We start from the raw sequence: 16,300 nt of genomic DNA on the forward strand, positions 1-16,300 counted from the left end.
CCGTTGTTCGTGCTTAGCATTTGTAATGCCTGAGACAGAAAAAAAGGCCATATGTACCCCTCAATATCCACACATTGCTGTTGGTTTTCTCAGCAAGATGAGTTCTTGGCAAGTGAGAATTATTTCCATATGTTTAATACTGTAGATCCAATACTGGGTAAATCAGGTTGTTTGCAAGCATTGTCAATAGATTATGGAGGTGTGTGTGAGCATGATGTGTTTGCACATCAGGTAGTGAGTGAGTACTGTACATGGACTACTGAGTGAGAACTGCACACTGTGCAGGCAGGGAGTGACCATGGCAGATTAGGTACTGCCTGCACTGGATGAGGTCCTTTGGGAATATGAGTGCTGATTAGGTAATGAGCCAGTCCTGTAGATCAGCTGATAAGTAAACGGTACAGTAACTGGGCGAGTACTGTAAACCAGACAGAGGTAGGGCTTTGAGCACTACATCAGGTACTGGGTGACCAGACAGAGGGAGGGCTTTGAGCACTACATCAGGTACTGGGTGACCAGACAGAGGGAGGGCTTTGAGCACTACATCAGGTACTGGGTGACCAGACAGAGGGAGGGCTTTGAGCACTACTTCAGGCTTGGGTGAGCTGTGCACCGACCACAGGAACGGAGGACAGCGGTTTCCTTTCTCTTCTTTCTCCTTGCGAGTGTTTTTCCACAGGCCGCCGGGCTCAGACACGTTCGTTGACTCCGCACATTTGGCCTCCTCCCAGGCCCAGGGTGGAAAGAGTGCTCTGGTAACCGATTCCCGTCAGGTCCGACGCTGCGGCCTGGCCTTTTACATATCGTCTCCATTCCTCCTCCACCAGAGTCTGCCCGCACATATAATTAAGGTCCTGTGGACTCGCTATAGAGAAGCTGTTTAAGAGGTTTACACATTCCTGCCAATTACACACACAAACAAGGCAGACAGAAAGTCTTGGGAAATGCGTGAAACCTTTTGTAGTCAGATCTTGTAACTAGGCCCTGATATTTTATGTAAGCAATTGGCTGTTAAAAGTAGCAAACAAGACTTCAAAACCTCTGAAGATAAACAACACTTAACCAAGTCTCCCCCGAGAAGGGATTGATATCTTGGGGATCTTGAATTCACATCAAATTAGAGAGCTTTAGGCTAAGTGGTGATTTCTAAGACCAAATTTAAGATATATCTAGCCTCACCGTCTGTTAAATTTCAAGATGGGAGTCTTAATTCAAACGGCAGTTTAGTAGCCTCATTTTTTGGTTAAGACCAATAATTACTGTCTGGAATACCAGCCCTTTGTGTTTAAGACTACCACAAAAATCTCGCAGAGATGTAGTGAATCCATAACAAAATGGAAGGAACAAGGAACAAGAATATTGCATCGTCTTCATGCTGTGCATGTGAATAAGGATGATATGTTGCTAAAATGCATCTTTAAAATACATCTTAATGGATGCAGGGTACATTCCACAAATGTGGGACAATACCAATACACGCTCTGACAATACCGATATATACACGCTCTGACAATACCGATATATACACGCTCTGACAATACCGATATATACACGCTCTGACAATACCAATATATACACGCTCTGACAAAACCAATATATACACGCTCTGACAATACCGATATATACATGCTCTGACAATACCAATATATCACCAAGTGGCAGTTTAACGACTGAAACACCCTGCCTTCCTGATTCAATGTAACCTGGACTCTGATCTAGATATGGGAGGGAGGGCAAAGAGGTCCAAACACCTCAGAGTTTAGGGAGTTCTAAACCAAGGAACATCACACATAAGCTTGTTATATTTGACAGCTGGAAGGTGAGAGGCTTTGCACTGTCTAAGTAATTACCATACCCTTTGGCAGAAAGCTGTCGGCCTGTTGCTAGCTTCCAAGCAACTGACAGAATTGGCAGGGCACATCTTGTGCCCACCCAACCCAACCACTTCTAATGATTAATCCTTCCCCTATACGGGGATTAAGGGCAGAACATGCTGCCACCCTACCAAGGCAGGTGCCTGTAATCTGGTTAAACAAAACCCAAACATGACACACCGAGAACTCTGCCTGGCTGGGGCAACCACTGAAAGCAGCGCTGTGTAGTTGTGTTTGTCCTATCGAAAAGAATCTGATTAAAAGGTTTTAAAAAGGTGTTAAAAGGTTTGTGTGAGCGCCTTGTCATGGTAGGCCATTCTCTCAGACTATGGAAGTTGCTGGACCAACTCACCCTTCTACTCCCCCCCCCCAGACCACTGAGTCAGGGCAAGGCAGCGGGGCTCCTGACCGGAACCACAGAAGAACAAAGTGGTGTGGGCTGTAATGCATGCACAGAGGAGCGCAGAGGAGCACAGAGGAGCACAGAGGAGCGCAGAGGAGCACAGAGGAGCACAGAGGAGCGCAGAGGAGCACCGGGCTCGCTTCACTGCACCACCTCTCCTCCCTTCATGTGAAATTCCCACTGCTGTTTAATTGCCCTGCCCCCCCTTCCCTCCCCTCCCCTCTCCTCTCTGTTCTGCCAGGGCAGAGGTTGTTGCATGTGTATTCATTAAGTGAAATTCTGCGACAAAGACTTCCTCTGTTTTTTTTGCCCTCCCTCAATTGATGGGAGGGCAAAAGTTAAAAACATGGGTTTGAGGAACGCAGCGGACTCACCGACCGAAACAAATTCCACTCGTCCTCCTTCAAGCCCTCAGCTGATAACCAGGATTCACAAGAGCAGAACTAGAACTGCTCCATGACTTAGAAGGGCCTCTAATCAAGGCACACTTCCAGCGAGGATGAGCCAAGGTGGCTGCGCCCATCTCCATGATGAATCAGTAGACTGAATGACCCAGAGTAATGATATGACAAGGAGATGCCCAAGCACACTTCTTCCCAGGCTGGAGGCTGAGAGCAGGCGGAGAGGGCCAGAGCATGAGTGATGGTCCATATCTAAATGCACTCGCCCACAGGAGTGTCCCGGCCTCGGCAGAGGTGTTGGGAGTGCACAGGCAGGGAGCTAAAAAAGCCACAGACTTCTGGGCTGAGGGGGAAGGGGATTAGAGACGCCATTACGCAATTATGGCTTGTTTTGACTCACTAAGAAACCCAATCTCAAGTTGGAAGGGGAAACAGCATGAGCTGTCGGCACGGTGCAAAGGATTCAAAATATACTTTTTTTCCTCAAAATTTGAATTGATACAAAGCCTAATATGGAGGCCAAATATGGCCTAATATGGAGCCTGATCAGACGAGCTTGCAGCCAAATTCTGTTGTTTCCAAAAAAACACCTCATTAAATCTTGGCTGAAGAGATTGTGGTAAGAGCAGCACATGGCCAAGACAATTAAAATGTGGACTTGCTTAACGAGAAACAGTAAACTGAAGTGTAAAATAATTTGGCTAAACGGGGGACTGCAGCATCTAAGCCATCAAGACCTCATCATACCTGACCATAGTCTACCTACAATCCTCTCAGGAACAAAGTGCCTGGTCTCTTTACTTTTCCAGCAAACCATTGAATCATTGAATTTTTCACAGAATTGCAAACATACCATGGGGATAGTAGAGTTGGGGCGATTAATTTAATTTGAATTCCAATTATGGCTTCCAACAATTATGAAAATAACATAATCGAGATATTGTCCATTTCGCAATGCAGCTTTTTGGTGCGCTTTAACCGCCTCTTAAAGCCCAAACTCACCAGCCGGTAGGGATGTCACAAGAGCCAATACTTCAGTACCAAGTTGATGTCAAAATTCTGAAAACATGACTGTACTCATGCCGTTAAATGCCAAAGGAAGAAGTGTTCTAGGGTGCCATTAAATGCCAAAGGCAGACATGTTCTAGGGTGCCGTTAAATGCCAAAGGAAGAAGAACAGTTTTGAGATCAGTGTTCTAGGGTGCCGTTAAATGCCAAAGGAAGAAGAACAGTTTTGAGATCAGTGTTCTAGGGTGCCGTTAAATGCCAGAGGCAGAAGAACAGTTTTGAGATCAATGGTGCAGCTCCGCCTCTACAAATCGAAAAGGAAAACAGGAAGAGTTATGTATGGAATTTGTGGTTGAGGCAAACAGACATCCAGATTTATTCAAAGAAATAAAATTTTCAATTCATGCTAACGTTACATGAACAACGTATCCAAAGTGTTATCCTTATCCTGACATACAGGTGAAATACAAATTATTTTAGTTTGAGACAGCTGGCATTGCTGTGTATATAAATATGTTCCATACAACAATGCAATGGCTAAACGCTGAAGGCTACGCTCCGGCCCAAAAAATAGCTCCAACCTGCGTTTTTAGCGTCAAGCGTTGCCAAGCAACGAATACCCTACGGTCACCCTGCAAGTTGGGTCAGTGAAGATATTTGTGTACATTAATTTGGAGTAATTTTGTTCCAGGATGTCCTCACTCATGGAATGCGTCTTGTCCTATCAGAAATTAATACATCGTTTGACCGGAATTGTTGTATAAATCATATTTCTTTCAATAAGTTAAATTAATTAAAAAGTTTAAAAAATGTTTCCAAAATCATTGGGATCACGATTTCCGCCATAATCGAGCAGCCCAGAATATCAGTGTACAAAACTGAGGCCCTGAGGTCAAATTTGATTTGTAATCCTACCAAATAAGTCTTTGACCAGAATGGAGACAGACACCCTAAAAGCTTTGTATGGGAATCTGCCAAACTGAGCAGAGTGTGATCACCCGTGATGACCCTCAACAGCCAGAGCCATAAGGGAGAAGACCCTGGCCCAGTAGTTCTAAACAGGGGATGAGTATCTAAGGCTAGCCTTGTTCTGTAACGCCTGCATGAACAGAAAACATTAATTCCATCCAAACATAACAGACCAATAGTTCAAACCAAATTGTGAAACCACTTCAGTTTGTTCTAAACCAACCAAATAAGTCCAGAGGTACAGTGCTTAACATTTAATCAGCCTACATCTTTAGAATCAGAATTGTTCTTATTGCCAAGTAAGTTTACGCCTACCAGGAATTTGTTTTGGCATATTGGTGCAGACAATAAACATAATAAGGAACTACAGAACATAAGAAAAACAATATATAATACATCAAAAAAATGAAAAGTAAAAAATAGCCAGTGATACATGGGCATAGTGTGCAGGATGAAACGGCTGCAGTGAATTGACCTGAAAGATGGGTATTCAGCTGAGGCTTGGATAAGGCTGACCAGAAAACTAAAAAGAAGTTGAAAAAAAAAAAAAAACGAAACCTTCACAAGAAACAATTCAGGCAAAGAGGGGCGGTGATATAGATGAGGTCTGGACAAGATCATTTTTTTTAGGATTAGGCTACCCATTATCTGAAATTAATAAGCCTAGTAGAATTTAAATGCTTTTGATTATAGATCTCTTCACAGTATAGGACTTTACACAGTATTTATTAGACCTAATTGTTAAGCCAAGCTTGTGTGTTGACTTAGACACAACAATGCAACGTGCTTTGTTAAATACATAATATTTAGATCTAAAATCCAGGTGACAGTTAGCTTTGATAGGATAGGAAAGATCATTTGGGTTACTTTTGTGATTTGCTAAACCTTGAGAAAGAGGGAAATCTGGTTTAGCACTCACAAAAACCTTAATCATCTCTCGGCTCCGTTCAGTCTAGCTGTAGCTCGTACACAGGGGGCGCGTAATTCAGTTGTCTTATATTAAACCCCATCATGTTAACCACAGAAGGTTAGTAATCAAGGACTGACGCTCAGCCAACCTGGAAACTGCGCAGAGGGACTAAACTATTTCATTACAAACAATACATTTCGAAGTCCTACCGTACATGTGATGTCAAATGTAACCGTGTTATTTGAAACGAATTGATCAATAATGGTTGGATCTACTAGGTGGGTCGAAGCTGTGTTCAATGCAAAATGCATTAGCCAATTATACATATTATTCATATGGGTGCACAACGTTCACGTACAGGCACTGAAACCAGCTTGGTCGGTCAGGAAAACAATCTTCTAGGTTAGCTTATAAAAGTGAGCTTCGTCCTATGGATACAAGATTCCAAGCTGAATTTAAAAAAAAAATGTGCAGCGTATTAAATTACAAATGTCGCTATTCGGAACCAAAATAAATTAACAAGATGCAAGATCAAGTGGGTAAATTAGGCTAGCTAGCAAGGAAGGAGGCTATCATCATAGATTACAAAGGAAGCTTTAACCAGGTTAACGTTAGCTTGCCTCCTGGTTCACGTGGGTCTTTTCCAGATTAATTGTCACTGTGTGTCGCAAAATGATGTTGGAACTCTATCAGGTTAAGTTGGATCAGAAACGGATGGAATAGATGAAGGCAAAGCTACTTGTTCTGGGGAATGTGTCCCCTTGTTATTTTGGCTGAGAGTAGGTTGAGCTGTCCTGATAGACAGCCTCACATTAGCCTTCTATAGAAGGTTGACAGCTAGCTAAGTTGGCTAGCTAAGGATAGCTAGCTAGCTTGTGTGACAGTAACTGAACAGGCTAGCCAGTGTTAGCAGTTAATATTGGTAACGTAAAGGTTAGTGTTTTTAGAGGGACGGCATAAGATACATACAACATTAAACCATGTTTTTAAAATAACATTACCGATATCGCCTGCCTCCATCCCATAGCCGACACCAATGACTGTGTCCGTCTCATCGGATGCTGCGGCCCCAGATAACGGACTGCCATCTCCGACCTCAGACAGGCTAGCCGCTCCCTCTGCTTCCATTCAGAATTCCTGGTTTAAAAAACAGGACGTCTATCCCGAATTTAAATCCACCACTTGTTATTCTTGCCAAAAATATACGTCTTCCCAATCTAAGAGAGCGAAAACACATGAAACGACGGCAAAAAGACGTGTTTCGTCTGTCGTCGTGTTCTCATCGGTGTTCCAGAGGTACTATTTGTGCAGATCCTGCCTCGCACGGCATTTGCGATCAGCTGCTGTACTGGAACGGCAGGGTTGTGACGGATTCATAGCTGCGACTGCTCCCTATTGGTGTCACGTCACACATCATCCAAAATGTGCTGCTTCCTTGGCAGAAGCAACCACGGAAAATTGGGGATGCTACACTGTAGGCTGAGCATATTTCAGTTTTAGGCTATTCTGTCCTTCTTCACTTATGGATGTTAGCTTACCAATATAATTGTGCCTCTCTATGATTCTATCCTATGGGCCCTTACTATTAACCTTTTAATCACGTCAAAAATGTATTTAATATCAGTATAGTCCCTTTGTATAAACTGACCTATAGGTTGCTTGTCATCGTCAGTGGGAACCAAAATTGCTGGATTTTCATTTGGACTGAAGGCTACTCCGAGTATAGTTAAGCATGCACCTGTGGACACTGGCATGTTCATTACCTACGCCAAGTAGGTTGTTTTCAGTTCGGTTTGGGCGTGTCTGTCTGTCAGCCAGCAGGATCACGCAAAACTATCGGGCCGATTTTAATGAAACTTGGTGGAAGGGTGAAGCATGGACCAAGGAAGAACCCATTATTATGGGGAATAATTTTGTGCTTTCGTAATCATTGCCAGATGTGGCATTTGACCTTGGCAGAGGTCTGCGCTCTCCGAGTTCTCTTCTTGTTTTGTGTGATTGACTGACAACATGCCAATTATCATTTTTATGTCTCATATTATGTTCTTATTAAAACCAGACACCCCAGCTTGAGCTTGTAAATACCTTTATTTTCACTATCATTAATCATTTATATTATTACAAATGTCTTAAAATGAGTGAAGTCCTAGTCTACGTTTGTACTCAGAAACCATCTGTGATGGTTGGAGTGTCGAGGGATTTGGGGTCTCTCCAGTGGATAATCAAGGAATAGTTGCTCCTCCCAGAAATGTTGCACGCCAAATGCATCAGGTCTGACCTGTCCAGGGACTGGGTTTAGGGACAGACCGTCACTCGTCTGGGGCAGAGCCTCCACTTCCTGATTCATTGCTGGAGAGTGAGTGGGAGGGCAGGGCCGAAAGAGTTACAGGTACTTGGGGAGATCCTTCTCCACCACCTGAAAATGAGGGATCAAGAGGGATCAGTGTTTCACTCAACCTCAAGGGAAAATTTGAGAAACAATCATGTGACCTTTTTCAGAGAGGTCATGATGCCTCAGGAGGTCAGAATAGAGACAAATACCATTATTTCTAGCTGTTCATGTTAATCTGAAGTAGTCCATCTCTTAAATCCATATGCAGTAAAAAAAAACCCTGTAATTTCATTTGTTTTAATTAAGTTAATTTGTAAAAATTTCAGTCAGAAGGAAAAATGTGTATAAACAACATTTTGATGGGCTTTTTGGTGGGAGTGATAATGGTAACCTTCAACAGACAGCAAAAAAGAGTCTTATTGCATTGGACTTACACTTGGATCCTGCAGTGGTGAATACCTCTTCACAACATTCCCCTGCCGGTCAATAAGGAACTAAAAATAAAGTAAAATGAAGTAAAATAAATATATGTAATGCCTATATAAGTCACTGTGAAACAACATCTCAGATTAAAATTGAGAATACAATTGAAACGGTCTGAGGCAGACCCAACTGATACTTTAAGTATAATCTATGTGTATGCTGTGGACATACACAATAGGAAAGTTTCTAATCATACAATACCTTGGTGAAGTTCCACTTGATACCACTAGAGGGGAGAAGAACACCAGATCAATGACTATATAGTTCTCTTTATACAGTCACTGCACCAGATGTCATTTTTACCAAATTGTTATTCATTGTTTGTGTTGTGTTTTTTACATTTGTCTAGTATGATCAGATAAAAAAGTACACATAAATTGTTTGCATTTCTCAGTGCAAGGCATTTATCAGACAAATCTCACTGGAATGATATTCTTCATAATCAGAATAACCTTGGTCCAAACAATTAACTCATCTAGTTGCATCTCAAGAAAAGGCAAATGTCAGTACACACATTGTCTCTAGGAGGGTTTAGATCTGGAAACTGTCATTTTTTTTAGTGGATGGTGACACAATCTGTTGCTGCCAGGATTATGCCCGTAGTCTTATAAGTGGTCTTGACACCAGAACAGTGACATGACACTTTCATATTGAAATCATTGCACCCTTTGCGACCGGCGCCACCAAAGGGGTTGGTATAATAATTTCAGACTCAGTTTACCATAAATTAATAGTTTTAGACCATTTAGAAAAAATACCTACACAGTTGATCCCTGGCTTTGTGAAACTAGGAACAACTTGATGCTGCAGTATTAAAGGGAACAACCCACTGTCCTCATTGGACTTATGCTAGACTCTGCATTTCATTCTTGTTTGAAATGGACTCACTTTCCAAAGAATCCTTTGCCGTTGGGCTGGTCCTTCAGCCACTTCCACAGAGGGTGGGCATTATCCCCATTCACATCGATTTTACTGAACATGGCAAAGTGGGCATTGTATGATTTTGCAAACTCCTTGATTTGAGCATCAGTGCCCGGCTCCTATTAAAAGATAAAATAAACATTGCATTTTAGTAGAGAGTTTGAAATGACACACACTGGACATGCATCACATACATGGTCATAGTTTCACTTCAACTCCAGGCCCATACACATACAATGGTGAAGTCAGACTCTTACAGATACTCCCAATATAGCATACCCAACCAGGGGTACACATACTCCTAGGGGTACCTGAGAAGCTTGCAGGGGATACGTGGAAAGATTGGGGATTACAATTTATTTCCAAGAAAATACTGGAAAATATTCCAAGTCATTTCATAAAACCATTGCTAAAGTGGTATGTGCGTGCCGCAACTAGTTCCCCCTGGAAGGTGTCAACTGTTACACTAATCTGTGAAGAGGTCACGTTCACAAATGTCAAAACTTCGTACAAACCAACTAACTAGCAAACAAACCAACTAACTAGCAAACACGGATTAACTAACTGGCAAACAAACCAACTACCTAGCAAACACGGATTAACTAACTGGCAAACAAACCAACTACCTAGCAAACACGGATGAACTACCTAGCGAACACGGATGAACTAACTAGCAAACACGGATTCACAGCTGAAACCTTCATTGGCTGTCGCTCATTCAGGTTTAGCGGAGCCTGGCGACACAACAGGAGAAAAGAGGCCGAGCCCAAACACCGGCAGTTCAGTGAAAAAAAATTATAGATTTACTTGTGCGTCTACAAAATGTCTTTGTATTAAAGGGGAGTCATTCAAATGATTTTCATTTAATTATCAGTTGGGTTGGATACTAAATAGGTAAATATGCCTTTAATTGAACAAATCTAGGAGAATCATTAACATGCACGAGTGAGGGGGGACTGTGAGCATGGCAAAGTGCTCTTTACAGTCTCCAAAACAACATAAGTATGAACTATTGACAGTAAGAGTAATATACCAAAGGTGTGATATGCACTATATCATACATCTGAAGTTTTTTGTTATTGTATTTGACTGTGATACGGTATACTATATGTAATCTGTCATTTGATATGGATAACAGGGTGCAGAAGAGCCTCATACCTGTTTTCCAAACTGGTTGGAAGGGAAGCCTAGGATGTGTAAACCTCTCTCAGCATACTTGGCGTGCATCTCTGCAAACTGAGAGTAGTTCACGGGGGTCTTGCCTCATTTAGAGGCAACGTTGGTGATGATGACAACGTCGCCCCTAGCAACAAAAATGGTTAGAACAGTTAGATAGTACAGATAGACACCACATTTCAAAGTCAAAAGTTCTTAAAAGTATTTCCACCATCGGAATGTTTTATCCACTAGGAAGAGTCTTACCTGTACTTCTCGAGGGACACCTCGTTGCCATCTATATCTGTGGCAGAGAACTCATAAATGGACTTGGCCGTCTGCCAGTCCTCCAGCGGCGCAGACTGAAAAAGAATTTGAGAAGTCTGACTCACACAAAACTCTACAGCTCTACAGTAAGTACTCCCTGAAATGCCCTTGCAACTTTCAGGAAGGATTTCCCCAACACAAATATTTCCAGAAGCTAGAACTGTAAAATAAATAAAAACCTACTAATGTCTCAACCAGATCATTTTGAAATCTTTGCCCAGAAAAATCAGGCTTACCATAGTCTGCAGCAGGAGCGAGAGAATGACTGAGGACCCGAGGAGACGCATGGCTGCCAGTCAGTAAACTACTGAACAGGCAGGCAGCGAACTGGGTTGTAATCCTGGTTCTGACTTTGGAAACGTGCTGTGCTCCACACACTCTGAGTGTTCAGTACCCTATTGGCACCGGTCTCGACTGACTCCTCATTTATAGGTTTACATTAATCATTAATAAAGAGTTCCGCTGTTGTGATCTCATAGGTTGCTTTTTGCTGACAACCAGAGCTAAGACGATTAGCATTCCTTTAATGGCCTTTACACCGTTTTCTGTTATCACTTGTTGTGTAAGAACAACAAATAAGTTCATAGGGCATAGGTAGTGGACTTACACAACCGGAACAGACTATTGGTCTGCAATGCAAGCGTGGGATGAGGCACAGAGGCTCTGTTATATACCTCTGTGGGAAATTACAGAATATTGACTCTGCAATGGGATCTAAATTCTGTGTAACACTGATTGAGCAGACTGATTAATAATGAAGTCCATATCTCAAGTAAACAGACCACTGTGATGCACATCATTGTTACCACAAAACACGGTTGACAGACCTTGTATACCCCAACGAAAGCTGTGGAACACTTAACATCTTTCACTTACAGCACAGGTTCAGGTTCTTTAACATCAGTTCTGTTTCAGCATGTGGACCAAACTGGGCTTGTAAGGATTCATAATCCCTCAACAAAGAACAAACACAAAAGGGCTTAACATAGCACAACCGCTTGCCAGAAATGAGGTTATGAAAGGTTTTATAGCTCAATGGAAAAGTACAAGAACTGTAAAACAGTCCTGAAAGATGTATGCTGTTGGAAAGCACCACTGAAGAAACAAATGTCAAGGGTATGACCTCTAAATATTATGAATATTTAATTTGGTTAGAGATCCAAGACTAATGTCAGACATAGACACACTATTCAGCAAAAATAATTAAAATTGGGGGTTTCAGGTCATCATAATTACTTTGTCAATAATTTTGTAAATAATGACTGGACATTTAACAATATAATGAAGGCAATGAACTTTGAGGAGAGCAGTTAAAAACTAAAATGATTACAAAATGAATACAAAAAGCAGACAGCAGTGGAACAAAAGACTACAAAATGTAACAAATACTGTCTAATATACTGTTTAAAAACACAGTTTTTAAGACAATTGACCAGCAGTTTTTTAAGTTGGTACTTACAAAATGAAGAGAGCAAAGAAAAAGCAAATTTCTAGAGAATATAAATCCCTCTGGAAACTTAGGGCACTATAAGTGCAATTAAACTGATTGACCAGGTAGATTGCAGACAGATAACACTTGACTGAAATCTTTCTTCAAGGTGAAACTGTAATGTCATCAAACTGAGTATTACATAAGGTTAATCAAATTAGACAAATCAGCCATGATAACACAACCAAGAAACACAGAGCAAAAACAACCAGCCTACACACGAACAACCGAAAAGGTTAAGAAGCCATCAATAGTACTGATCATGAAGCCATCTATAGTTCTGATCATGAAGAGTCTTTACCATCTCCCCTTGCAACCATCCAAAGGCACAGAAGAACAGCTTTTACTCTAAAACATCCTTGTTTAATTACAGTGTTATTGACGGCCTCATTGAGATTAACCGCCCACAAAATCGCATAAATGGTAGGAGATTAGAGTTAGGCTAAGGAACCCATTTCAGCTGGATTTGTGCTAATAATCATTATGACCGCTATTGCTCTGTAGGCCGCTCATATAGTAGGCCTATTTGTCAAAGTTTTTATTTTGTAACGTTTTTTTTTGGTCAACAATATCAATTCTTGTTAAAGCTCCGCGAGTTTTTGTCCTAGAGACATACAAAGAACACCTACAGCAACCTTGAACCCTTTACTTTTAAAATATATACAGTTTGAAACTAAAATATAAATAATCAGTTTGTAAGGAGAATATAACTAATCCCTTGCACATTTCAGTCTCTGGGTGAGGTTTCAGCTCCTACGAACTATTCATATGATAAGGGCTTGGTAACTCAGTGATCACTATTGGGTCATGATGTGTCAAGAAAACCTGTAGGGGGTAGAGGGCCACAAAGACATTCCAGGGCCATTACGTAATGGCCATTGTCTTTGACCGAGGTGTCCCAGGTTGTTTACACCTAACTCATCAATATGCATTGAATAGGGACACTATTTTGGAGAGGAACAGGTTAGGGTTAATTTCACTGTGAAATTATAAATATGTAGTAGTGAAACAACACACACTTTCTGAATGCTAACATCACATATGTATGGCTAACACCTATGTTTACAAGGTTCAGAGTTCAAAAGACTCTGTCCGAAAACTTTACAATGTTTTTTTGTACAAATTCTGAGCACCTCTGAATGAAGGTTTTTGTATGGGTGTGTTTACACTTGATTTAAATCATCATTCCTTTCACTCTCATGTTATTATTGCTGACGTCTTCTAGAATATAATCATATATGGCACTTGTGCATCAATACTTTTAGTTAGGGGAAATATACAAAAACATCAAGGCATGCAAGACTTCCTAAAAAAGTCAAACAGGCCTGGGCCTCTTAAGGGTTAAACTTCACCAATCCACATGAAACTATGTGATTCAGCCCACATGACTGATACAGTACATAAGATTTGGGTCCCTAGGTTGGCGTGTCCCTTTGCGCCAGTGCCCTATGAAATGGGGTAGGATCAAAGCACTTTTTGGGCAATAGCTCAACAATCGCTTGGTCATAAATTACGACTTTTTTATGGCAAGTTGGCCTCTAGAGAGTGCATGGACCCTAGTTGGCCTCTAGAGGGTGCATGGCCCTAGCTCATTACAACTTGTGGAGCTGCGCCACCAGTGTTCAATGCAAAAATCACTGGGCAATATCTTGTGATGTAAAGGTTCAAAGCTCTCAAAATTTGACACGCTGCATTGCTACCACATTTTGTGGACACAAATGTCATGAGTTTTGTCCATAGGGGGCGCGGCAACTGAGACATTTCAATATCTCAGGAACCGCTTAAGCCACAATTTGGAAATTTGGCCTATGGCCAATCAAAATTCAGCAGCTGATGCTTGTACATGTGAATGGCCAATCTTAATGGGATGTTGAGGCGCGTTAAAAATAGCATGTAAAAACGATTTACCCAATTTACATTTACAAAATGATTCAATCTTTCACTACTTGGGGTGGTTTGCGTATTGTGCTTGGAGCCTGGTGATTGCTTCTTGCTATTATTTTAGTTCCTGATGATATATACCTGTCCTGTATGTACACATGCGCTCATAAAGGTTTACTGCTTCACACATGCGCTCATAAAGGGTTACTGCTCCACACCTGTTTAGTGTACAGCCGACACAATCACAAAGTATAGTTCCTTACATTTTTTGGAAACCTAGAGATCTTTCCCATTTCGTGTTGTTTCAGTAAATAACCTTGGTCTATTGAAAGATAAAACAAAAGATCGGTAGGGCCTGAAATATATGGGAGACCACCTCTTTGGTCTTGCTGCTGACCTCCACAGGGAAATGAAAGTATACTGAGCCACGCAGAACTTCCACCACTATGAAACATTTACATTTACATTTAGTCATTTAGCAGACGCTTTTGTCCAAAGCGACGTACAAGGGAGATAATATTCAAGCTACGAGCAATAGAACCTGGTGTAACAATAAATAAATACTACTTTACATAAGAAATATAACAAAATGAAATAAAAAGAAAGAAAGAGTGCAGAAGTGTAACTGAAAGCTGAAAGATAAACAGATGATGATATGAAAGATAAACAGAAAACAGATATCAGATTTGCATTGACTGGGCACTGAAGTTCACCCAACACAGCCAACAAATTTGTAGACAAACAGAACCACCCAATAGTCATCATCCTACGGGGGATTGTTAATGACAAAGGCAAACAAACTAATATACAACCGCAATCTTCTCGCTAGCGTCTGCACAGAGTAGCCTGGGTATATTCGAGTAATCGAGCAGGTACATACATTTTCATATATATCAAGTACTCACCAATCACGTCATGCTATAGTGTAGGACTGAAATTAGACCCGGTTTCTAAATAGTGTTAGTATTGACAATATTTCCCATGCTGCCTTGTTTGGAGTAGGGGGGAAAGCAGGCTTTCGAACGAGATCAGAGAAGAAGAGTTGATGAGTGCAAGAGTGTTTTGGATGGCGCTGGAGAGGTAAAGCGTTTCAGTTCCGATCTCGCCTGTCTGCTTGAAATGATCGTGCGTTCCGACAGTTGGGGGATTGGCAAAGTTCCCATGTCGGACCGTCCCACTTCTGAGTTGAGAACGTTCACATAACGTTCACATAAGTAGGCCAGGTAGTAGCACGTTAGTTACAGAAAAATAAACTGCGAAGTATCGTTTAACATCACAATCACCTTCGCTAATGAGCACCTACTAGTCGGGAGGAATGTACCACGCATGCGGGACAAAAGTAACATACAGTTAAAATCGTGAAACCCTCCCACAACACCAATATTTTACAAGATATGGTTGTTCCTTTAAAAAATATGTTATTTTAGATAGAATACTGCTGTGCTATGGATGATTTAGCCAATCACATAAATAGAACAGTATCGCTACGTTTTTTACATTCATATAGTTTCTATCTTGCTTATTTGTGAGTCAAACACACCGCGACCACGCGCACTCAGTCTTAAGTTAGAGATTTGGTAAATATATAGCCTAAGCAAATAGGCCTCCGACTAATATAAATTATAATCGATTTAGTCTACTAATGATGACCGTGATTTCACTGATATTACAAAAAACAGCCTCAGTTCTGTCTTGGGCTACTGTAGAATTTTGGTTATCCTATGAACATAACATTTCGTCTGTAGGCCTATGCTACTCGTGCACTACAACGAGACTACTTCTCACACCTCCCTAAGAGTAGAGCTGTGTTAAAACACATCCAGAGACAGACCACACCATGGAGATAGAACAAGTCACCAATCATTAGTAGCACACACTTTCTTACCCCAGCTGTACTAGTGTATCAGGACCAGATTCAAATGTTACATTCACACATTTATCGTCATACCTTCTTGGCCTTTTTCCATAAAGCCATCGTTTCTGTTGTTTCAACCAGTCACGGGTGTGTTCACACTTCTGCTGGAATAATGACTGAGCAGGTTATATAATAAGGAGGAAGTATTAACGTGGTAGTTCCAATGGTTCACTTTCAACAACACATAGTTTTGAATAATGCTCAGCCATCTTCCGCCATGATCTTCACTTCT

The 16,300-nt window shown here is 41.3% G+C and overlaps 2 protein-coding genes across 8 annotated transcripts in view; both read right to left on the minus strand.

The window, feature by feature from the left end:
* pip5k1ca (phosphatidylinositol-4-phosphate 5-kinase, type I, gamma a) overlaps positions 1–7,382 on the minus strand; it is a 39,126-nt gene extending 31,744 nt beyond the window's left edge. For 2 of the 5 annotated variants that reach the window (XM_042708972.1, XM_042708971.1), the window contains exon 1: positions 6,567–7,381. In XM_042708972.1, coding sequence (XP_042564906.1) covers positions 6,567–6,693 — 127 coding nt within the window. In that variant the 5' untranslated portion in view covers positions 6,694–7,381. Of the gene's footprint in view, positions 1–6,566 lie in introns of all 5 variants that reach the window. The other 3 variants (XM_042708974.1, XM_031574765.2, XM_042708973.1) reach the window with 2 other exon arrangements.
* Positions 7,383–7,634: 252 nt separating this feature from the next.
* gpx4a (glutathione peroxidase 4a) lies at positions 7,635–16,177 on the minus strand. Of its 3 annotated transcripts, none has more exons than XM_031574763.2 (7): positions 16,102–16,177; positions 10,724–10,818; positions 10,460–10,604; positions 9,269–9,420; positions 8,582–8,606; positions 8,332–8,391; positions 7,635–7,981 (listed from the first exon to the last, which is right to left on the minus strand). In XM_031574763.2, exons 1-7 carry the CDS (start codon positions 16,126–16,128, stop codon positions 7,949–7,951), a joined length of 537 nt encoding a protein of 178 aa, XP_031430623.1. In that variant the 5' UTR covers positions 16,129–16,177; the 3' UTR covers positions 7,635–7,948. The 3 variants fall into 3 exon arrangements, with proteins under 3 accessions (XP_031430623.1, XP_031430624.1, XP_031430622.1); XM_031574764.2 differs by lacking the exon at positions 16,102–16,177 and adding an exon at positions 12,574–12,673; XM_031574762.2 differs by lacking the exon at positions 16,102–16,177 and adding an exon at positions 11,020–11,294.
* Between the last annotated feature and the right edge of the window lie 123 nt (positions 16,178–16,300).

Source organism: Clupea harengus, chromosome 10 (assembly GCF_900700415.2).
Source record: "Clupea harengus chromosome 10, Ch_v2.0.2, whole genome shotgun sequence".
Taxonomy (NCBI): domain Eukaryota; kingdom Metazoa; phylum Chordata; class Actinopteri; order Clupeiformes; family Clupeidae; genus Clupea; species Clupea harengus.